General features: G+C 36.7%; 1 protein-coding gene across 5 annotated transcripts in view; it reads right to left on the bottom strand.

Annotated features, from left to right (window-relative positions):
* Positions 1-7648: 7648 nt before the first annotated feature.
* The window catches only part of PTPRG (protein tyrosine phosphatase receptor type G), a 686843-nt gene continuing 670866 nt past the window's right edge, over positions 7649-23625 (bottom strand). For all 5 annotated transcript variants that reach the window (XM_037799495.1, XM_037799505.1, XM_037799497.1 and 2 more), the window contains 7 exons: positions 20649-20742; positions 19780-19856; positions 19159-19287; positions 15446-15592; positions 14600-14742; positions 9352-9487; positions 7649-8774 (listed from right to left, as the gene is read on the bottom strand). In XM_037799495.1, coding sequence (XP_037655423.1) covers positions 8628-8774; positions 9352-9487; positions 14600-14742; positions 15446-15592; positions 19159-19287; positions 19780-19856; positions 20649-20742 — 873 coding nt within the window. In that variant the 3' untranslated portion in view covers positions 7649-8627. The remainder of the gene's footprint in view (positions 8775-9351; positions 9488-14599; positions 14743-15445; positions 15593-19158; positions 19288-19779; positions 19857-20648; positions 20743-23625) is intronic.

The following is a 23625-nucleotide window of genomic DNA, read 5'->3' as shown; positions in this document are numbered from 1 at the left end:
ATTTCTAGTTGCATTCCATTGTGGTCAGAGAATGTGCTTTGAATAGTTTTAGTCTTTTTAAATTTATTAAGACTTGTTTTGTGCCCCAGCATATGATTCTATCCTGGAAAACATTCCATGGGCCCTAGAGAAGACTATATATCCTGGTACTTTGGGATGTAAAGATCTATATATGTCTGTGAAGTCTAATTCACTGATCATATTGTTTAGGTTCTCAATTTCCTTATTGGTCCTCTATCTAGTTCTGTCTATAGAAGAGAGTGGTGTATTGCTGTCTCTCACTATTACTATAGATGTGTCTATTGCTCCCTTCAGTTTAGCCAATGTTTGTCTCATGTATGTTGGATCTCCTTGATTAGGTACATAAACATTTATAATTGTTATTTCTTCTTGGTGAATTATCCCTTTTATTAATATATAGCGTCTTTCTTTATATCTTATGACACCTTTGCATTTAAAGTCTATTTTGTCTGATATTAGTGTAGCTACCCCAGCTTTCTTTTGATTGCAGTTTGCTTGGAATATTTTTTTCCATCCTTTGACTTTCAAATTGTGTTGCAGGGTCTAAGATGAGTCTCTTGTAAATAGTATATCACTGGGTCATACTTTTTAATCCATTCTACCAATCTGTATCTTTTAATTGGAGAGTTTAATGCGTTCACACTCAAAGTTATTACTGTGAAAGGATTTCCTGAACCAGTCGTCTTATCCTTTGGTTTTTAGTTGTTAGATCTATTTTTTTCCCTTCTCTCTTTGTTTTCCTTTAAATTACCCTTACTAATAACTTCAGTTCTGTACTCTTCTCCAGACCTCTCTCTCCATTCTTTTTTTCTCAGCTGGTAGAGTTCCATTTAGTATTTCTTACAGGACAGGTTTATTGTTAACAAATTCTCTCAGTGTTTGTCTGTGAAAATTTTAAGCTCTCTCTCAATTTTGAAGGAGAGCTTTGCTGGATAAAGAATTCTTGGCTGGCAATTTTTCTTTTTCAGAATCTGAAATACGTCGTGCCACTGCCGTCTTGTCTCCACGGTGCCCTCTGAGTAGTCCGTACTTTGTCTTATATTGTTTCCTTGTATGTGGTGAATTGCTTCTCCCTTGCTGCTTTTAGAACTTTGTCCTATTCTTCAGATTGTCAAATGTCTCAGAGTGGGTTTATTTGGATTTATTCTATTTGGAGTTTGTTGTGCATCTTTGATTTGTATATGTATGTTGTTTAGAAGTGTTGGGAAGTTTTCCCAAACAACGTCTTCGGATATTCTTCCCAGCCCCTGTCTTTTCCCCTTCTGGAGCACCAGTGATTCTTATATTTGTGTGCTTTATGTTGTCAAACATTTCCCTGAGATACATTTCAAATTTTTCAATTTTTTTCACCATTTGTTCTTTTGTGCTTTCACTGTCCATCATGCTAATTCTTTCCTCTACTTCTTCAAATCTGGTGTTATGTGTCTCAAGAATATTTTTAATTTGATCACGAGTATCTTTTATTTCTGTAAGATCTTTTTTTTTTTTTTTTTTAATTTACTCTTACAAATTCCTCTTTATGCTCTTCTAGGGTCTTCTTCATGTCCTTTATATCCTGAGCTATAAAGTTGATATTAGTGTGGAATTCTTTAATTAATTGTTCCACATTTAGTGTCTCTTCTGGCTTTTTAATGTGCTCATTTGGCTTGTCCATATCTTCTATATTCTTCAAATGTTTTGTAATTATCTGCTAGCTTCTGGGCATTTGGTTATCTTGATAGGGTTATTTTGGGAAATGCAGAATTAATTAATTAATTGAGCCTTTATATTATCTGGTTTGCTGGAGTGCAGGTTTCCAAACTTACCAGCAGGTGGTGCTCTTGAGGCACAGCTTGCTGGAGTTCAGTTTCCCTAGCCTACCATCAGATGGTGCTCTCAAGTAGGTCTTCCCCAAACTTCTCCTGTGTGGTGGGTGGAGTCCAAACCTGGTGGGGAACCAATCAGTGCCAGATCTCCATATACTCTGGGGAATCCCAGCCCTGGGGCTGCAACATGGGCCCTGAGAAGGTAGGTGGGGTGTGGGCCCTGCCTGCTGGTTCTCTGCCTGCCTTGTGCCTGTGGCTCGGGTGTCGGAGGGGCTCCCAATAGCAGGTATGGCACCTCTCCCTTCCCGGCTTCTTGCTGTTGTACCCCCCACCCCCACTTCCAAGGCGGGGATAGCAATTGCTACCCCCCAGGTTCCCTCATGGGAGCTCCCTGCTGTCTGGCTGTGGAGGATCACGCCCTAGCAAACTGTCAAGGTAGGTGGACAGGAGTGGAGAGCTGCTGCTCACTCCCTTGCCCAGTGGCAGTTTTGCTGCTGCTGGCCTGGGGCAGGGGTGTGTGTGCTGATGGGAACACACTCACTGTGTCCTTCCAGCCACTGTCTCTCTTCTGTGTTTGTCAGGTGTTCCCGCCACATACTGTGGGGTACTGTCTATGGCTGTTCACACCCCGGAACCATGCTCCCTAGTGTCCTCCAGCCCCTTTCTAGTTACTCTGATGGAGGAGAAGCCCTTCCACCTCACCTACTCTGCCATCTTCCTGGAAGTCAGTTTCAGAGACTAGGAGGCTTGCTTCCTCCTGGGTATCATCCTGGTTCTGGCTTGCCACAATCCTTGGTGTTCTTTAGCTTTGCCCATCACAGGGCAATGCCCTGACCCATTCTTAATAGCAGAAATGAGTTTCCTTGTGTAGGGATATATCTTAGACAGTAAAAGGGATGGAATAGAAAATTGACTTAAATGATTTTGAACAGTCTTAATTGCTGCTTAATGGAGTCATCTTGGGTGGACTTAGAGGTAGTTAGGAATGTGGGAACCCCCTTTGCCCCAGGCTGGCTGTCTAGGATTGTAGTGATGGAAGGCTGATATAAACAGTTGCCTGTTGACTGTTGCTGTTGCTTGTTGGTTTACCAGCCTGTGGTGGTTTGGAACCATATGTACTGCAAAGAGCATGTTCTTAAAGCAAATCCATTCCTGTGGATGTAAATCTATTGCAACTAGGACCTTTTGATGAGGTTAGTTCAGTTAAGGTGTGGCCTAGGGTGGGTGTTAATCTCTTACTGGAGATCTTTACAAATGGCATGAATATAAAGAGAGAGAGAAAAAAAAAAGAAAGCCACAGAAGCAAGAAGCTGAAATCAAGGAAACCTGGAAACTGGGAGACAAGGGAGAGACCAGCAGATGCTACCATGTGCCCTGTCACATGACAGAGAAGCCCAGGACCGACAGCAGCCAGTCTTCAGGAAGAAAGCATTGACTTGATGATGCTTTGGTTTAGGCATTTTCTTGGCCTCAGACTGTAAGCTAATAAATGCTTATTGTTTAAGCCAATCCATATTATGGTATCTGCTTTGGGAAGTCGAGGAAACTAATAAACAGCCTGAGACCTCAAGGCAGGTGATCCTAAAATTGTTATGGTCTGTGTTAGAGGTCACTGCTCACAGGATCCTGGCAGGTTATTTATGACTAATGATGGACATACAGAAGGTAATCGAAAGACAGGGGAACTCAGCAACGCAACAGTGCATGCCCCACCTAGAAGGGGTAACTGCTTCTCCTCTGCAGCTTATGCATGTGGGAATGTGAGCCTGGTATTGTACCTCCCGACGTTCTGATAGAAGCTTGAAATCTTAATCTTTTAATGTAAAGTTTTCCAATTTTTAATGGTTGGTAAGTAGTATGAATCTTAAAAATGATGGTTGAATAAAATACATCTGTGAACTGAATATGATCCAGGCAGGCAGTCTCTGTATGCCCTCTGGTGTCTGCAATAGAGTATTGAGTCCCGATGGATGTAGTTTGAGGAAAACCAGGGTTCTGTCACTAGAGAAATTCATCCCTTTGTGCCAGAATTAAGTCTGTCTTTCAGATACTTTGGAAGCAATTAATATATTATTGTTTAAATTCCCAGTTACTTAGGGGAATTATTAGCTCTTATCCCTATAGAAAGAAAAACTGGAACCCTAATAGTAAGCGTTGTGTTCTTGATGTGGGGTCACCAAGAGGTAGAAGATAATTTTGGAACAAAGCTGCCATGTTCTAGCCCAGTTTACCCTTGTTTGTAGGTAGAAGCAGTTGTAGTGATCCTAGATATATTTCATAGATTCTCCAGAAGTCTGGATAGGATATATCCTTCATTTTGGTTTGCTGCCTGTGTAACGAGTCCTCCTAAACATTCATTTAACTGCCATGAAAACTAAGGTGGGAGAGTTGGTGTGCATAAATATGATCTGTTAAGGGAGAATACTAACCTGATTTTATTGGATTTAGACATTTTCACAGAAATGCTCCACACTAATGAATACATCAAAAACCATACTTTATTTAATGTATAGCAATACAATTTACATATTAAATAACACTATAATAGAATGATTTGATATAGTTTTAAACAGAAGAAAAAGGGAAAATTTTCAGGTTACAAAATCCACCTAGCCCCCAAATTAGAAAAAAAAAAAAAAAAAAGTTTTCCCAGATAGGTCAATGTGACAATGTATTCAGTGACTAATTATGTCTAATTTCTATTGCACAAATGGTCAATGGAATTAAAAAGAAAACCCAACTTTCACAATCACTGCCTCAAAGAAATAACACGTTGGATTCTTTTGGAATGCAGAGATGGTTCTTGCTACTTCAATACACAGAAAGTTGAATTCACATATCCACCATGAAAAAAAACAAAAACAAAACATAACTATGACAGAGTTGAAACTAGAAAAAAATTAGCTTTATATGAAAATATAAAATTCTATGATTATATACCATAGATACAAAGTTCCCAGAAGATGCTTATCCAAGCAACAAAATATTTACAGTTTTAATGATTTTAGTTATTTCAAAATGAAGCAAAAGAAACGTGAGTCAACATGAAGGCTGAGTTCTTTAGAAACAATGGCTGCTTGCTAGTTTCAAATGACCTAACAAAGGAGTCACTACCCCAAATGTTGGAGAGTTGTGACATTTTATAAAACTGTCTCCTGTTTTGGAGATGTTTATTTCTTAAAACTCAAGATATTTTTCTTGAAATTAATTATCCTCTGTAGAAAATGCTTCCCTTTGCAAATATTTAACAAAAATACTAAAAACAGTTTAACACCTAAGACAAAGTAGAGGCCAAATATCATTATTACAATTCCTTTCTATTTGTAGCATGCCTTTTTTCTAGAGAGAAGTAAAGCCAACATTGTGTGTGAAATGGCAACTAAGGGAAAGCGCAAAGGGTTAAGTGAAATTATAGCTGCAAAAAAAAAAAAAAACAGGCATTTTCCCTTCATATAAAAATTCACTGGCACCATTTGAACATAAACTTTGGAACACAAGAATTGAAAATGCGTTTTTCAGTATAACTGCTAAATTCTTAAGACAAACTACACTTTATTATTTCTTAAATTATGATGAGTTTGGGTTTCTTTTTTTTACTTTTTCTTTTTTGCTTAGAATTAGTAATATGTTTCTTTGGTAAATTGGTATCTATATTTTATGTTTTAAATATAGTATATATGCACTTAAAAAATTCATAACAAGGCAGTTGTGCTGTGTCATTATAAAATAAGTAAGGTTATTTATTTGTTGATTTCAATATGTCACTCCGGGCTAAGAACTCCAGCAGGCAGACCTTTAACACCATAACCTTTCTCTGACCTTGCTGGACTCTTCAGCTTGTACTGGATTCTAAAAGCTTCAAACATAATTATATTAGGAAAACCAATTCAAATAACTTATTCTTTTTGAAATTCAGTTTAACTTTTTTTTTTTAATAATTAAAGAAGATATCATGGTTTTTGAATGCAAGAGGGTTTGCCTGATGGCAATAAGGTGTCTTTTTTCTGATGTCCAGCACAGTCACTTGGTCCGATCACTGCAATTCAGTTTCGTATGATGTGTGCCTTCTGTTTACCCACAGCTAAATTCATACACACAGGAAGCTTATTTTATCTAATGACACACATTAATTTGCAATAGCTGTTTCCTTCCCCCCTGAGTGCAAGTGGTAATAACCTTGTTATGTAGTTAAGCAATGTGCTTATGTCTCAAAGAAAACACCATCTTTGAAAGTCTCTGCCTCTGGACAGATGCAAGCATGTTTTTGTCAATAATGACTGAGGAATAATAGTGAGGATACACTCGGGGGTGAAAGTGAGGAACTGCTGAGTATAACTATCCTCAGTGACGTGTGTTTGGACCACTTTGGCAAGAAGGGCAAATAGCAATTGCTCATATTTCAGTGGGTCAGGCTCAGCAGACTTTGGTTCAAGCCTGCTATAGATACATAGTTGATCACAGAGAACTTCCAAATGATCCTTATAATGTCTCTAACCTATTTGCTATCTCTTTATTTTATCAGGATTCTGATACCCATGTAAGACTCACAGAATTGTGTTGGAGGGTATGCATTGCTATGCATTTAGCCCTCTGTAAATAGTACAGAAGGGAATACTTGCTATTTATCTTCTACCCAATGTTTACTTTTAGTAAGAAAAAAAATGTCGAGAATAACCATGAACCCCAATTCTTAACATTACTTCTGAAAGTGAAGCCCCTGTGCCAAATATTATAGTGACTTGGCTCACATCGGTACTATATATGACTGAAATAATCTATTGACTTGACTAAAAAACTGTAGCTCTTGCCTTGATCTGAAACCTTTGCCTTCCTGATTCCCATCAGCCTTCTGGGAGTTGTAGTGTTCTTATTCAGTGTTAGAGCTTCCTTCTGGATCACCTCTGGTGGGAGCAGAGGGACTGTAAAGCTGTCTGTGCCATCTAGCACATACAACTTAGCAGATTTTGTTCAACTGAACACTTTTCTCAAGCCCAGCCTACACAGTTCTTGAAAGCCATTACACTATTCTGTCTTGTTGCAACTATGTGATGAAACGATGCAATCGACTGGGGCAAGAACGCCTTTGACTGATCTGTGTATTTAAACTCTTGGACTTGGCTTGTAGCCTCTCTCGAGCACCTTTGGTCCTGCAGCACCACTCTGACAGATTTCAGATAATGCTAACTCAAGACATACTGAATTTCAGTGCTGATTATCCTTACTATACTCATGCCTACCCAGATATTATGCTAGTAGTCAGAGTGGCCTGTTTGTTGAAGCTTATTAACAAGAACAGGGTTTGGTTTACTTTTTAATTAACAGGTCCCGTTCTTCTGGTGATGATTTGTCTTCTGACAAGAAGCTATCCCTTCAAAGCAAACATGCAATAGAAGAAACAGATTTCAGTAAGTAGCTTATTTTTCTAACAAACTGTACTGAAATGTCTTATTAATGCTCCTAATTTTCCCATTATGTACTGCAAGGTGAATATGGCTCCAGAGGCTGGAGCAAATATCTTCCTTGGGCTTGGTGTAATGATTATCAGCCTCTTTTACGGAAGGGCATCTCTGTTGTTGAGGCTAAACTACACAAAAGTATACAAAAGCTATCTCCCTCTTGTAAAAAACTAACTGAAAATGTAGATACCACCTTTTATTCAAGATTCTAATTTTCTTTCTTCCAATCAGACTTATTGATGTGTGGGAGTTTAGGTTGTCCCAATATGTTTTCTAATACAGTATTTTAAATTTAATCTTAAGAGTGTATGTGATTAAGAGATTTATCATGAAACATTTGGCAAAAAAAGGAAAGAATAGAATGTCAACTGTATAGGTAGTCTTTATTGGATTGCTATATGATTTTTTTTAGAAGACTAGTTTAAAAATTACACACCTGCACAAATTTTCATTCTTCTACCTACTGTGAGGTGTGGTATTATAAATGGAAAAACATTAGTGCAGAGTTAACTACAGTTGTTTCCTAGCTGAGTTGTGTAAAATATTGCCATCTCTATTGTAAAAGATAGCACTGATTTTAGAGCATAGCTTTTTCAGAGTCAAAATAGAAATAACACACATTGTCCACATAGCTACTGTGAAAACTGTAATACAGATTTATCCTTTATTTTGACACAATTGGGCATTTTTGTTCAGCTGGAAAAATAACCTTGAAACTAATAAGTGATATTCACATGAAGCAACTCTTATGCCTTCTAATTTCTAAATGGATAGCTCAGCTATCATAAATGGAACTCTTTCAAGGACATGAGGTTGATAAACCTTCTTAATAGCTCCTACTATCCTGCTATTCTGTAAAAGAAAACAATGCTCAGCCACTCCATTAAAATACAGAAGGCATACAGTATTTAACAGTGCCTAAAAAAATAAGAGAGGAGGAGGACTGGGGAGAAGTAGAATGCAACTGCTTTAGCAATAATAATATAAAATCAAGATCCACTGTTATAACAAAGACCTCCACTGTACTACTTAACTAAAAAGTAGCATGTATGTTGTCATGGAATGTCACATCAGGGTTTGCTTTAGTATTAGATTATAGGCAGTAACACTGATCATATAGTGCAAACTAGGTAAAATTGCGTTTTACTGTGTGAAATGAACAGAGGTGCAAATGCTCAGTAGGATACCATTAAGACATAAAATGGCAAAAAATAAATATCAAAACTTTTATCAGTGTAAAAAAGTAACTGGGTTATTGTATAACCTAGAGTCTGGCAAAAAAGGCCTCAAAAAAGTTCTCAGTCTTCAGAAGTTTTACAAATTAAGTGCCCTTTCTGGATTCCAATCACACTAGGGATTCCATGCTCTCGGCAGGGTCCGATTCGTCTGCAATTAGAACAGCACCATTTTTGTCCACTGTCATGGGACCATTTCCATTTTCTTTAGTGCTGACCAAGCTAAGCATTGCTTTATAGACAAACTGATATTGTTCCTGAAAAACAAGAGAAAGACAGTTTTAGTTCACCCCCAGCTAAAGAACAGCTAAGTCATTTCATATACAGTGGAACTAACAATTAGACTGTAATTGTGAAGGACATGGTAGAGAATCAGGAATATGTATTTATACTACCCAAGAAACTTTTTTTTTTTTTTAATCACTTGAATGTTTTACAGTAAACACCGATATGGTTTTTATGTCCTTTTGATCTCTCTCAGCTTGGAACTAATTCTAAATTTAAGTTAATGGAAAATCCGTATCTTATAAGTAGAGAACATTATACTCAAAGCAGTTTCTCAACCTTGGTACTACTGACATTTTGGGCCAGAGAATTGCTTATTGGCAGAGATAAACGTCCTGTATATTGTAGGATGTGTAGCAAAATCCACAGTTTCTACCCACTAGATGCCAGTAGTACCTCCCCACCCCCTAGTTGTGACAACAAAACTCCAGACATTGCTAAGTATCTCCCGGGGGCAAAATCATCCCCAGTTGAGAATCACTGCTCTGAAATGTGAGTTCAAGTTTCACCTGAGGTTGTACAGGTTTCAGAAGTATGCAAACTACTTACAATGTCTGTGAATACTCCAGGCCTCATAAGATTGATCATTTTTGCAACCTGGAAAACATCCACAGCATTTTCATTCTCCAGTTGCTGGGACAGGGTGGTAAGGGCACATAACATTCCTGCTGAAACTGCTCCATACCTTGAGGAGGAAAAACAAAACAAAAACAAATTTGCTTCAGATGTACTAAGGGATTGCATATATTGGAGTGAAATTCCCATCATGTATTGTCACAGAAGCTAAGTAGATTGTAATGACAGGTTTTCTAGAAGACAGAAATGAATGAAATACTGGACATGAGGAGAGATTTGGAGACCAGCATCAAGCTGAGAACTTTATGAATGTGAAATCTCCCAAAGTGGCTTATTACACAATTAGCTTGATATCTATGAAAAGAGAGGTTCAAAATTAGATTTGGGGGGACTGTAGAGGATTTGGTGACAGGGATGAGTTGGATGATGCAGTAGGAAAAGTGACCTAAGAGAACCGTAACTATGTAAGAGACTCTTACACTGCAAGCCATTGAGCAAGTAGCAAGTGGTGAAAGGCTCTGAAAAGGAATTTTTTAACAGACCCAAACAGCTAAATTGGAACTCAGAGGCCGTCAAGAATAAAACTGGAAATAAATACCATAAAATGTACTCAGAGAATTTTCAAAATGAGTTTCATATAAAGTAATTTTTGGCACTGAAGTGGAACTTTTCAAATGTGGGCACTTTCTATGACAAATATGGTTCTCTCAACTTCACAAAAGGAAGCTTAGAAAAAGGGTAGTACACTTTTTCATCAGGCCTGGTTAGCAACTCCAGTTTTTCTAGGAACCTGTCATGGTGCACAGTTCCCATTTTAGAGATGAGAGAACATTAATCTGGTTGTGCTTTTTTGTACCTCCTCACAATTGTCTTGGCCGTGTCGACATGTATTGTTTAATATCAATCTTGAAACCAGCTTGTCACGAAACTCAAGGAGTTTGTTGGGGTTTTCATTAGGTTGCATTGAATATATAGATTGATGTGAGGAAATTAACATCTTTTCGTTTCTTTCCATGAATATGAAGCATTTTTTCCATTTATTCAGGTATTGCAAAGGTTTTAATTGTTTTATAGTTTTCTTTATAGTCTTTGCTGATTCTCTTTTAGGGTGATTCCTAGATACTTCATCATTTCTGATATTCCTAAGAACAGCCTCTTTTTATGACATTTTCTATTTGGTTTCAGTTGCCATTTATGGAAGTTATCAATTTTCACATGATGAACTTCCGTCCTGTCACAGAACTTTTAAGTTCTAATAGTTGGTGGAATCTCCAGGGGGTTGGCCACAGCTTATCTGCCAATAACACTAGTTTTGAAATTTTATAGAAATTTAAATCTTTACATCTAGAATTACTTGTAAATAATTCAAGGACTTAAAAGGTAACCAAAATAGAAATTACAAAATACTTACAAACTTAATGACAAAAGGTACAACATTTCAAAACCTGGTGGGTTTTTGTTTTTCCTTTGTTGGCTGGGACCTCAGCAGTTTTGACTACTAGCACTGAGAATATCCATGTTAGAAGCTTTACCAGTAAAGTAAAGAACACATGTTTTCAGTAACAAAACAAAAGTTTTCTGGTAGATGATATTATCAAGTTAGAGAGGATGCTTTCCATTTTGGGTTTGTTAAGATTTACTTTTTTGGGGTTTATTTTATTGTATGCTTTACCAACTTCTATTTATCTTTTAACGATGCCCGGAATTTACAGATAAATTTTTTTGGTATGGTATAACAAGCTCTACATTCCATGCATAAATCTTACTTTTTTATGATGTATAATTCTGTTACTATAATACACTGGGTTTTATTTGACAATATTTTATTTAGGATCTTTTTATCCATATTTAGTAGGTGAGACTGGTATATATTTTTTCCATTCTATTGCTAGCCTTGTGTAGTTTTTGTATTAGTTACTTTAAATCTGTTCTCTGTGTGTTATGGTTGAAATGTAGCCTAGTCAGGACTTGGCAAGCAGTTTGAGATCTTATCCTTATTCTCTTAGTGATCACTAACTATTGCATTTTTATTAAGTGTTAGGCTCTCTTCTAGGTGTTTAACATGCACTAACTTATTTCATCCTCACAACAACCCTATAGCATAGGTGCTATTATCCCAATTTTGAGGCTGAAGAAATGGAGGTATATTCAAGTGAAGTAACTAACTGGCCAAGGTCTTAAGGCTCAGAACAGAACACAGCATATACCATGTGTTTTAAAATTAAAATTACACATAAAACTGTAAAAGACAAGGACTTAGAAAAACCTAAACAGAATATTATCATCTCCTGTACGCAAATTAACAATTCTCATAAATGTTTTTAATATAACTCCAGAAGAATAGATTTTTTCTTCCCGTTAATTTTTTTCTTCACCATACTTTTCAAAGTATTATCTTTTTTTGACTTTACGTATTAATTTTACTGTCTCTTCCCTGCCCAATTTTTTAATCTTCAAAATTCCTTGTACTTTTTGTCAATTTATCTTTTTCTTTTTCTAGGTTCTCAAGTTGAAAACTTAGTTTATTTTTAAATCTTTTCTCTAATACATGTAGTTAAAGCTATACATTTTTTCTCTGAGTACAGTTTGGGCTACATCCCACCAGGTTTTGAAATGTATTAAGTTTTTAAGTATTTTTAAATTTCTACTTTGGTTAAATGTATAGAATTTCAATGAAATGTTGTTTCTAATCTATCAGTGCATTGTAATTGATGAACATGGCTTTGTACTGAAAATTACATTTATGCTCAATTTATGTAAATGACGAGACTATACAGTCTCTCTTGGGTGCAGGCTTTTATATATCACTATTAGATCAGGTTTATTAATTGCAGCATTTGTTCCAAAGTGTCCTGGTTATTCAGTTTGTAGAAAATCGCAGCTGTCATTTCTCCCTCTCCCATCTCTCTCTTCTCTCCCTGTGGCCTACTTCTTAGGCATTTGTTAGTGCTTCTGGATCTAACTTCTGTAGCCTAGTTTGTCCATTCCACTACTAGCCCATCTCTGAAAATTTTGATTTCACGATTTATATATTTTTCTATTTGTTACATTGTAATTGATTCCTGTTTCAAAATACATGTTCTTAATTCATTTCAAAAAAGCTTCCTTTAGATCTCTGCACACATTATTTCACTATGGGTTGCCTTTCTAGATCTAGTTACTTGTATGTACTTAAGAGGAAGTACCTATACCAATAAGACTTTAAACATGACTAGAAACAAGTCAGTCAAAGGCAGATACATTCAAGTATCATCTACATGGTGAGCATTCTAATGAAAGATGGGTAAAATGCAAAGGCCATGTTCTTTCAGAAGTTTAGGAATTAAGTGGTACTAAAGCATGTTTGTGGAGTTTCATGGATTTGCACTTAAAACTACAGGGACTTCGTGAAAAAGTGATATGAGTAATTTATAACCTAGATAAAACAAAAATAGGATAGAAATTCACTGGATTTTGTTGTTTGCCGCTTCCTCTAAGGGTGCCGTTAACAGTAATGCTTATTTAAGTAGTGCTGTTAAGGAAAAAAGTGAAAGTATTTTCATCTATCCCTGCCTATACCTCAAAGAAATTACAAAAGAAATGAAAATACTTTAGTTCCTGATGTACAGTAACATTTTTGCATGCTCTGCGTAAAACACATTGGGGTTCCTTGTATATATCAGCATACGTAATATATATGCAATTTAATCATATTTCATATCATAGAGATTTACAGTTTTTGTAGCTTTGTTCTTACAACTTTGTTTGTAAACTGATAACAGTGGGAGTGCAGTGGTTTAGAGTGCAGGCTGTAGGATCAGGCAGGTTGGGTTTCATTACTGAACAGGGCCACCTTCCTGGATGTGCTCCTATGCAGTTGCACAGGGTCCCGTACTCAGAAGGGCCCCCTACTTGCTTGCATGCTCTGCTGTTGCCATCTGGAAAGTCTTATTAAGTTTTGAACATGGGGACTGTGTTTTCATTTTGCACTGGCCTCCTCAAATTTACGTAGCCAGTCCTGGCTGTGATACTAACTATGTGTGTGCACAGGCCCTGGGCAAGTTACTTAACTTCACTGCGCCTGCATGTTCATATGCTAAGTGAGGTTCCAGGAATTACCTTCTGGTTATTTTGTGTGCTATTAAAAACTTCTGGGTGTTTATCACATTTCAAGGGATCTTAGCATGCTATATAACTAAAGCCTCAAGTATCATGTTTTTCTAATCCCACATTAAGAATCAGGCAACATTTTGAAGTGGTTGTTATTTCCTAGGAAATACCAAAAAAACTCTTTGAAAGCAGCCAAAGTAATATGGCCTATTTCAAGCAGGAGGGTAAAATTACCTGAGCTGAAGTTGCCCACCCAGATTCTCTTAGAGGGTACATTCTGAAAAAGCATTAGACTTACATTTTACTTTCAAAACTTATTAATATGTTATGCTACTAAATATAATGAACACAATGGATGCACTGAGAAGCTGTTGACCAAGGGAACTACCACAGGACTAAAAGAGAAATAGTTTCTAAAATAAAGGTTTATAAAGCTTAGTGAGATTCTAAACCATCTGGAGTTACACAATGATTTACAGGTTGATCCTGTCCATGAAGTTTGACTCCAAATATCCATACATTGTAAGATACATTTATATACTCTCCCTCTCTTACAGTAGGGAGAGCTAGGTTTGCATACTCTGACACTTGGAAGCTCTGTGACCAGGGGCAAGTTATTTATTCTCTTTGAGTTTCATATTGTTTTCCTTTAAACCCCCAAATACTGTAAACCACTAAATATTGTGATTCATAATAGTATTAGCTTCATCCCTGCTAACCAGCCAAAACAAATTTAAAAAGGTTTCTTCCTTTTTCCCCAAAAAGTGTGTGCTAAAATTCCATGTAAGGATTTTGTAAGAATGCCACTGTTTAGTTAGTTTGTGTTAGTAAAACATAAACCTCTCAAAGCATGCAAGCCAACTTTTCTACACTGCGATAAGGTACTTTGCACTTTCCAGAATGTACCTCCTAAGAGAACCTGGAGCCTTGGAAGAGTTTATATGACATATTAGAATGTAAACAGAACTACAATACCCTGTGGGTTTACGTACACATTAGCAATAAGATAAGAATTGTCATAAGCTGAGACGGGGGGTAGGTTTATTTTTAAATCCTTCTTTTCTTTCTAGTACTAGAGCAATTCAACAACAACAAGAAAATGTCTGTTTTAAATTAAGAAGCAGATACATACTCATCATGAACAATGGTGGGGCCATCCCTTGTTAAGGCCTCTTCCTTGATGACGTTGATAAGTTCAAAGGTACTGCTGATGGGGGCATCTGGATTAGGCCATTTGGGACACTGAAAGTGCCGCACTTCTAGGACATAATCATCCTACAACCAATACAACACGAGTCATCCTTTATTTCGTTATATTTACTATCTAATAACCAGATCTTGCTTCTGTGACAGATAACTCTGAAGAATGCCAGGTTAACTAAACTGCAGCTGGCTAGAAGAAAAATATTAGGGTGTCTGCATGCCATGAAAAAATGACTAGGTTATGAGGGTGAAACAGCAGAATCCTACATTGGTCAGGCAAACATTTCAGGTGATGACAGATTAGGACATAAAGCCTCTTATAATTTATCTTTCCATCTATAAAATGAAGGAAAAAAACAAGACATTAAGGGATCATCATTTAAATTACTGTTAAGAGGGCTCCACTCTTATTTACACCAAAAGAAGGCAGTTATTATACACTGAAATGTTGTATACTTAAAAAAATCATATCTCTGTAACCCACTGGAAGGCTTATATTTCTGCTGGTAAAGAAAATATTGAGCTCTAGTATATTTTTTCTATAATTAGGTCAGCAGAGCTATTTGTATGCATGTTGAATCAGAAGCATTTTTTTCTAGCTGGAAAAAGCAAATATTTGAAGGAAGAAAAAAGGGAAATATATACATTTTAAATTAAGTCTTACTCAAATGCCTGGGCCTGTCTTGAGAGTAGAAATTACTTCATCATTACCTCCTTGGAAGGATAATCCAAGGCCCAGGTATGGTTATTGCTGAAGAACTGAGGTTTAGGTTACCTGTGTAGCTTCAAGGATAAAGTCATGGATGATAATTTGTTCTTCATTAGAGAGGCACAGTCTGTCTTTGCTGATAAGGGTGACAGTAAAGGCCTCACAGTTCATGGATTCTTCTCTACTTGGCCAGTACACAAACTCATCTTCTGCCTGTGGGAACCAAAATGAATAAATAAATAAATTCCTATGTAATGTTTGAATTTTCTTGCAAAATGATTTCTTACATTTGCCATTTTCCATACCTATCAAGTCATCTTTTAAATTAGAGTTCTATTTCCATCAAATCATGCTGAGTTTCAATAGTTACTGTATTCTTTTGTAAAATATACTTGATAATAACCAGTTCCTAGAATCTGGCGATTAGGGTAAAAAAATGTAAAAGCTCTAAGAATACTGCTATAGCAACGTCTAAAGGTAAACTAAATTTTATTAAACATGGTGCCTGTAAGAAAAATAAAGCCAAGGTCTTATTTCCAAGGAGCCAACCTATGCTATAGAAAACATGTGGAGAGAAGCTACAGATTCAAAGTCTTATATACCAGTCAAGAAACCCACTTTTCATAACTGCCTTTAAACTGCATGAATTCCGAGTAGTGTTATCAATGATGATAGACCCAAAAGGCCAGAGTTTTCCTATTGCTTCTTTTTTCAGAGGCAGCTATAAAGTTAGGAAGATAAGAGATGCAAAAAAATGTTTCTCAGCAAGTATACTATTGGCATGTCAGGAGGGACACTTCTTTGTTGTATTGAACTATGCCTGGTCCCTGAACACTAAATGCCAGCAGAATCTCTCACCCGTGTCACTGTGAGGACCAAAATTGCTCCCTCTATAGGGGATGTATTACTCCAAGATGAAAAGTAAAAAAAGGAAACAAGACCTCGTTAACTTTAATCTGTTATTTCGCAATTACCTAAGCAATCAACACCTGTAATTGTTATTTCCTATGGATTCTGTTAGTAACTACTACAGTTAATTAGCATTTTACAGAGGACTTCCATAAACCTCTTATTTTATTTATACAATATACTAGTAATATCAGGATTTTTATCACCTCTGTCTTTACAGATGAGGTGGTGCATGAATAAGCACAATGGCTATAATTTGTTCTGTGAAAGAAAAATTAGTGTCAGGTTTCAAGGGATAACACAGAAAGTCCTTCTGCCTTGAATCAGGAAATTTTCAAATGTCCATCCATTTTAAGATTAAAAATAGATATCCAGGCTTGGTACTTGAATTGTATCCCTAGGAACTACGAAGCCTACAAATGAGTCTAATTGTTGCGTAGGTTGGCGACTTGGTGATAAATATGTTAATTATGATGATGAACCCCCTGCTTCTTTTTGTAATGAGTTCAAATGACAAACTATAGTGTGTACTGGCTATTTCCTGCAGTATATAGATTTCTATGGGCATTTTCCTGAAAACCCTTAGCTACTAACAGTGAACTCAGAAATAATTCTGAAAAGTGTTCAAAACAAAGAAGGCTTTGTTTAATCTTACATTGATGCATTAGAAATGAGCCAACAGTCCAATAAAACTTATCACCCTTTCAAGTTTCAATATAGCTTATTGCCAAATGCATTTTTATTTTTAAAGCTCAGCATAAGGGGAGACAGATTAGCAATTGGGTTTAGTCTATACAAAAGAAGTCTGTGACTGTCATTGGTTTCAATACATATTGGCCAAGGAAATGGAAGTAGGGCCCTTTCAACAGATATTATAGACATAAAGTAACGATGGACAGGGCCTCTAAATTTAACCACTATCAACAGATTAAACGTTTCTTACTTCCCTGTAAGCAAAGGAACAGGGTAAAAGTAGTTTAGGATTGGAAGTCATCATAGTGAAGGCTCTGGGAGCCTTAATTCCCATATCTGAAAAGTGGGAATAATAAAATTACATACCTAAAAAATTATGAAGACATGCATAGCAAATGATCTAATTAGCCTAAAGGCTACCAAAAGGATTTTAGTTTTGGTGGAAGAAAGGCAGAGAACAATTTTTGGACCAAGATGTGAATTAAGGAATAAATCGTGCATCTTGAAACACTAAGGAAAATAAACGTTACTCCTTTCATTCAGCAGACACTGTGGTCTCAGGGTTATTTTGCTTACAAATATATTCATATGTCAAAGACGCCTGGGCATTCATAATGGTGCCTTTTTGAATTTAGTCTCCATACAGTTTCAGTGGAAATAATAACAAAGAATCCAGAGACCTTATATTTAGGAAAAACTTGAGAACACTTAAGCTGAGTAAACAGACATGCATGCTGGGCTCCATTCTGGCCTGGCCTCTGTAGGCCTCAGACAGACACCGAGATGAATACATATTTTAGGGCAGCTCCTGCATCTTCACTGTCTGCAGAAAATGTACTGACTTATTTTGGCCAGTCTCCTACTGACCTCCCCATGCAAATGAGTTCCTGGGTAGATGCTTTTTGGTGATGTCCTCTGTTAAGTGACAATAACAAAATACTGATTCATCCAACAAATGAACGTTTTAACAACCCTAAATGCCTCCAGTTTCCACATGCCAAAGAGAATAGACCCTGGTGCCAGCTAATTTGAAAATTTACACTCCAGCTTTTAGCTTAGGATTTTCAACTTTGTTGCCATTCGATCATACAGAAGCACTCTTGGTATACTGAAGCTGGAGCAAAATACGACAAAGTGAAGAAGTTCCTACTGACTGGGCACAGAATCAAATGTATGTCATCAAGACTAGGAGTTCGATCACATGCTGTTCTCTCTTGATTAAAAAACTCATTAATCTGACACTCCATGGAGGCAGATCTTCATTGTATAATTGTTTTTTTTTTTTGGTTTGACCTTGTGAGTTTAAATGTTCACAGAGCAACTTTTGAAGACCCAACTAATTCTGAAACTTAAGCTTAAATGTTTGTACTTAGTTCTTATGCATACTTATTTGATAAACTTGCTCAGCCTTCTATGTAGTCAGAGACATGAACAGAGAAGGACTAAAGGAGGAGAAAGAACTACCAACTTATCATGATCTTAAAGAGGGTTGGCACAAAAACAGTCTTTGCTCATCTCCTTCCCCTGCAGTGGAGATGACGTGCTTAAAGAATGAGAACAAATATGATGCATCAACATTAGTATTTTTGATAGAAATTGTTCTTGCTGGGAAACAGTTCCATAATGTAGAGTGACATATATATTATAGAAAATGAGTACAGGCATGGGTGGTAGAACCAAATGACTCAAGTTCGGGACTTGCCTCCAATTATTTGTATGTGCCCTTGAACAAGTTACTTCCCTCAGTTTCATCAGCTATTAAAAGGGATGGTAGTAGCACTTATAAAGTTTGTCAAAGGATTAAGTGAGCTAATCTTGTAAACAGGGTTACATACTCAATAATAAATGTTAGCTGCCATTATCATTTATTTAGCAGAAGTGACAAAGTAGGTAAGAGCCCTGTCAAAAGTTACCTATTAATGAGGGAAGCAAAAGGACCCTTTTAAAAAACCCTACTGTACTGCCAACTGAGGGGTGATAAAAGCAGCATCAGAGAATTAATGGAATAGAAAGGGGCAATAATTCTGAGACTATGAAAGAAATCTGTACAGACTCCGAGAAGTCTACATTCCCTCCCTAGCATATGCAGACACTATAGCACTGTGACAAGGTACCCAAGTAATTTATGCTTATGCCCTCATGGGCTCATTAATATATAGCAGATGTGCCTTACTTACCAAGCTCTGGTTGTCTGGCAGCATGACAATGATCTGTGCATTATGATCCCAAATCATTCGCCAGAAATCTTTCGTAGTATGTGGCAGAGGATGCTGGGTTATAATAAATTCATTGCTCCTATAATAGCCCTTCAGTTGGGAAGAAAAAAAATTAGTGCCTCTGTTTTATTCTAGCTTTGTGGTAATAAAGTATGTTCATGCAATAAGACAACACTGTTTTGACCACACTAAAAGTAATTGAAAAAGGCATTCAGTACATTTGACTAATTTTTAGATGTACTTCTGCTAACATGTAGACAGTTTTCTCTCCATGTGCAATTCATTTCTAGTTACCCCTGCTGTTTTTACTTAACTGTAATTTCAACATTTATTCATAGATGGGTGAAATTAACAATAAAATTAATTCCTTATGAAGCATTTTGCTTAATTTAAGCATTTTTATACCCCCAGTGATTAGGTGTCTTTTGTTGAAGGTTTCAAGATATGGAAATTTCTAATACTTGTTATATTTTGCAAATTGAGAAATCAGCTGAAAAATGAAATCAGTCACAGAGGAGGTATCTGCTTCTTTAGCATCTTTCAGTTTAATTGACTTTGTTTATAATAACTGTTGACTCTCACCATGATATAAGAAGCATTAATGTAATCTGTTCCTTTCATTCCAGGCAATGGAGCAAGACCCACTCGAGCACGCTCAGCTATCATATGGAAAAAACAAAACACCACATTTGCCTTATTATACAGCACTAACAGAACTTTCTGAGATTTACTTGGTGCGTAACATATCCTTTCTAAGACTTACCTTTATTTTTTAAGCAAGCTAATATGTTATCAGCTAACGCTGAATTTAAAATGAAATTTTGCTGCACATTATTAGGACACAGGCATTGTAGGACTAGTTTTCTTGTGGGAGAAGCTTTCACAGCAGCTCGCTAAGAATCTACTCTGTGCAGAGATGATAGAGCGTTTCAGATAATTCTTGACACTGGCTTGATATTCCTACTTTTATACTTTGCTCTTTTCCCAACCCCTCATCCATTTCTTTCTCCTCAATGAAGAGGTTAAAAAATGGTGGCCTCTTTTCCCTAGAGATGATCTCTCTGTATCACACACACAGTAGCCTCTGCTGGGTAACAAGTTATATATATACAATGGTTACCACTAACCAAGAGTGTCTGGAACTCGACAGCCAGAATCATTTCATGATGTCACTCAGAATTGCACAGATGAATCCAGAATCCAGTATCAAGTGTTAACGCCACAGTAAAAATAGCTTAATTATTTTTAGTTAAAATATGTTAGGAACTTGCCAAATTCTTGAATTTGAAGGTGAACTGACTGCCACCCCTCCCAGTTTCCGCAGACTGCCTTAGTTGAACTGATCATAACATTCTTTCCTTGGAAGCAGCTGCCTCTTGACACAATACACAAAACCTAGTTTAAAAAATATTAATGCACTCAACTAAATCAAACTGATTTTAAGATCTTACATGGCACGACCGAAGAGTTTCTGTTCTTTTCTTTATTACACTCCTTCTGAGCACTAAAGCATTCCACATATTTTGCATTGCATTGTGTGACCAACTGAAAAGAAAAGCAACATTTTAGGCTTCTTTCAAAGATATAAGTCACAACATTTACTTGACCATTTACCAAAAACACCAATGATCAGATTACTGGTAAACAAAAACAATTTAATTTGGTACCCCAAAGAATACTTTTGGGCTTCATTAGTGATGATCTCTCAATTACCTTGGTTGTTTGTATTGTCTTGTTTCTACTATTTGGCCCAGGCTTCTCCATGTGGGGTACTATGTGTGCAATAGAGATTTACTGAATTAATGTGGATTTTTCTGTTACTTGGTGATCCACATTAGGAAAGACTACTTAATAGGCTATCAATTAATATCAGTTTAACTGAACTGACATTGTGCCTTTGTAAATGATTTGCCCAGTAGTTTGGCTGCTCTTGTTTATATGGCATCCTTGAACCATTTTGTTAATCCTACTCTTTTTTGTATGTGGGAATGGTCTCCTTCAGGTACAATGGGCCCTGGTTTTAGTTTTCATTTTTATTTCAGATTCTTGTTTTTTCTTCTACTTGAATTCTAAGGTGGTCAGTGCCTGTGTAAGAACCCATTACCTGGTTTCCAACTGAATTAACAGGTTTCTCTGATGATTAATTTTTTTTTAAAGGATGTGCAAACAAATATTTTAGATATGGATAAGAAAGGCAGAATTTAAAATCTTTGTACCTACTTCTTTTAAACATTTAAATCAAAGAACTGTGCCCTCATTATCAGAGTATTTAGGATGTAAAAGGAAAGCTAGAAATTTAAATTATTGTTACAAGTGAACTCAGTGGAATTAATCCTATTTTTCTTTTTCATAGCACTCATTTCTTCAGCTGATATTCAAATGAAGGTTTTTGATTCTATGGGAAGCAAAACCCTGAAAACTAACACTGTACAGATTCATCTCATTCTTTCCATCTTGGGAAAGTGAGAAACTACTTATGTACATAGAATAATGTGCAAAAATTGAATTTAAAGGGATAATGAGAGACTAATAGGGAAGTACTTGTAATTAGAGAGACAGATGATGTCTGAAAGTTATTATAAATTCTGCAAAGTGACTGAACTTCTCTGATATTAGTCTTCATAGTCTCTTTTTTCACCTTGACTTCATTCCATATAAACTTTACCTGCCTTTATCAAAGAAACAGAACAACCACTTAGGAAAACTTTTCTTTAGTAGTTTTTAGTTGAGTAATTCTTTTTTAGTTTCTAACTTAACTGCTAAGTTAAGCCAGTCTTTTAGGAAAATGTGTCTAGCAGTAACTGTTCTTAATAAGGCTAAGATAGATTAGTTCAGAAAAAAACAGTGTGTTTGGACTGGTATAAGTGACTCCAGGTTTTATGACTGTGGCTAGGGGCTGATGCTGATATTCAGAAAACATCCTCAATTGCTGAGTAAAAAATACAGCACTGTTCTACCTCCTTGGATACCAACAATTTGTATGTAAGCTGCAACTTTATTTTCCTTTGCACTACTTTCAAAGGGTACAAAAAGTATTCAGGCATCCCCCATTTTATTGCACGTTTCAGAGTCTATGTTTTTGTACAAATTGAAGGTTTGTGGCAGCCCTGCATGGAGCAAGTCTATCAGCCCCATTTTTTCCAACAGTATGTGCTCAGTTTGTATCTCTCTGTCATATTTTGAAATTCTGGCAGTATTTCAAAATTTTTCACTATTATCGTGATCTGTGACCAGTGATCTTTGATGTTACTATTGTAATTGTTTTGGGTGCCACAAATCATGCCCATATAAGACAGAGAACTGAATAGATAAATGTTGCATGTGTTCTGACCGCTCCACTGACTGGCCATTCCGTGTCATAACCTCACCCTCCCTTTGGGCCTCCCTATTCCCTGAGACTCAACAATATTGAAATTAGACTCACTAATAATGCCACAGTGTTCAATGAAAGGAAGACTCATCTGTCTGTCACGTTAAATAAAAAACTTGAAATGATTAAGTTCAGTGATGAAGGCATGTCAAAAGCCAAGACAGGCCAAAATCTAGGCATTTTGCACCAAACTGTTAGCCAAATGGTGAATGCAAAGGAGAAAACTTACTACTCCAGTTAACACATGAATGATAAAAGAATGAAACAGCCTAATTGCTGACATGGAGAAAGTTTTAGTGGTCCAGATGTAATATCACATCAGCCACAACATTCCCTGAAGCCAAAGCGTCATCCCGAGGAATGCCCCAACTCTCTTCAATCCTATGGAGGCTGAGGGAGGTGAGGAAGCTGCAGAAGAGAAGTGTGAAACTAGCAGAGGTTGGTTCATGAGGTTTAAGGACAGAAGCCATGTCCGTAGCATTAAAAGTGCAAGGTGAAACAGCAAGAGCTGATGTAGAAGCTGCAGCAGGTTATCCAGAAGATCTAGCTACAGTAATTGATGATGGTGGCTACACTAATCAACATATTTTCACATACTGTCAATGGAGACAAAACCAGCTGTATATTGGAGAAAATGCCATCTAGGACTTTCATAGCTAGACTTCTAGAGGACAAAGCCTGGCTTCAAAGTTTCAAACGATAGGCTGACTCTCTTGTTAGGAGCTAAGGTGGCTGGTAACTTTCCATTGAAGCCAATGCACATCTACCATCCTGAAAATCCTAGGGCCCTTAAGAATGATGCTGAATCTACTCTGCCTTTGCTCTGTAAATGGAAGAACAAAGCCTGGGTGGCAGCACATCAGTTTACAGCATGATTTACTGCATATTTTAAGCCCACTGTTGAAACCTACTGCTCAGGAAGAAAAACAAAAAAAGACAGATTCCTTTCAAAATATTACAGCTCACTGACAATGCACCTGGTCACCCGAGAGCACTGATGGAGACGCACAATGAGATGAATGTTGTTTTCCGGCTTGCTTATGTAACATCTATTCTGC

This window comes from Choloepus didactylus, chromosome 1, assembly GCF_015220235.1.
Source record: "Choloepus didactylus isolate mChoDid1 chromosome 1, mChoDid1.pri, whole genome shotgun sequence".
In the NCBI taxonomy this organism is placed as follows: Eukaryota; Metazoa; Chordata; class Mammalia; order Pilosa; family Megalonychidae; genus Choloepus; species Choloepus didactylus.
This window is presented reverse-complemented; position numbering and strand designations above follow the sequence as displayed.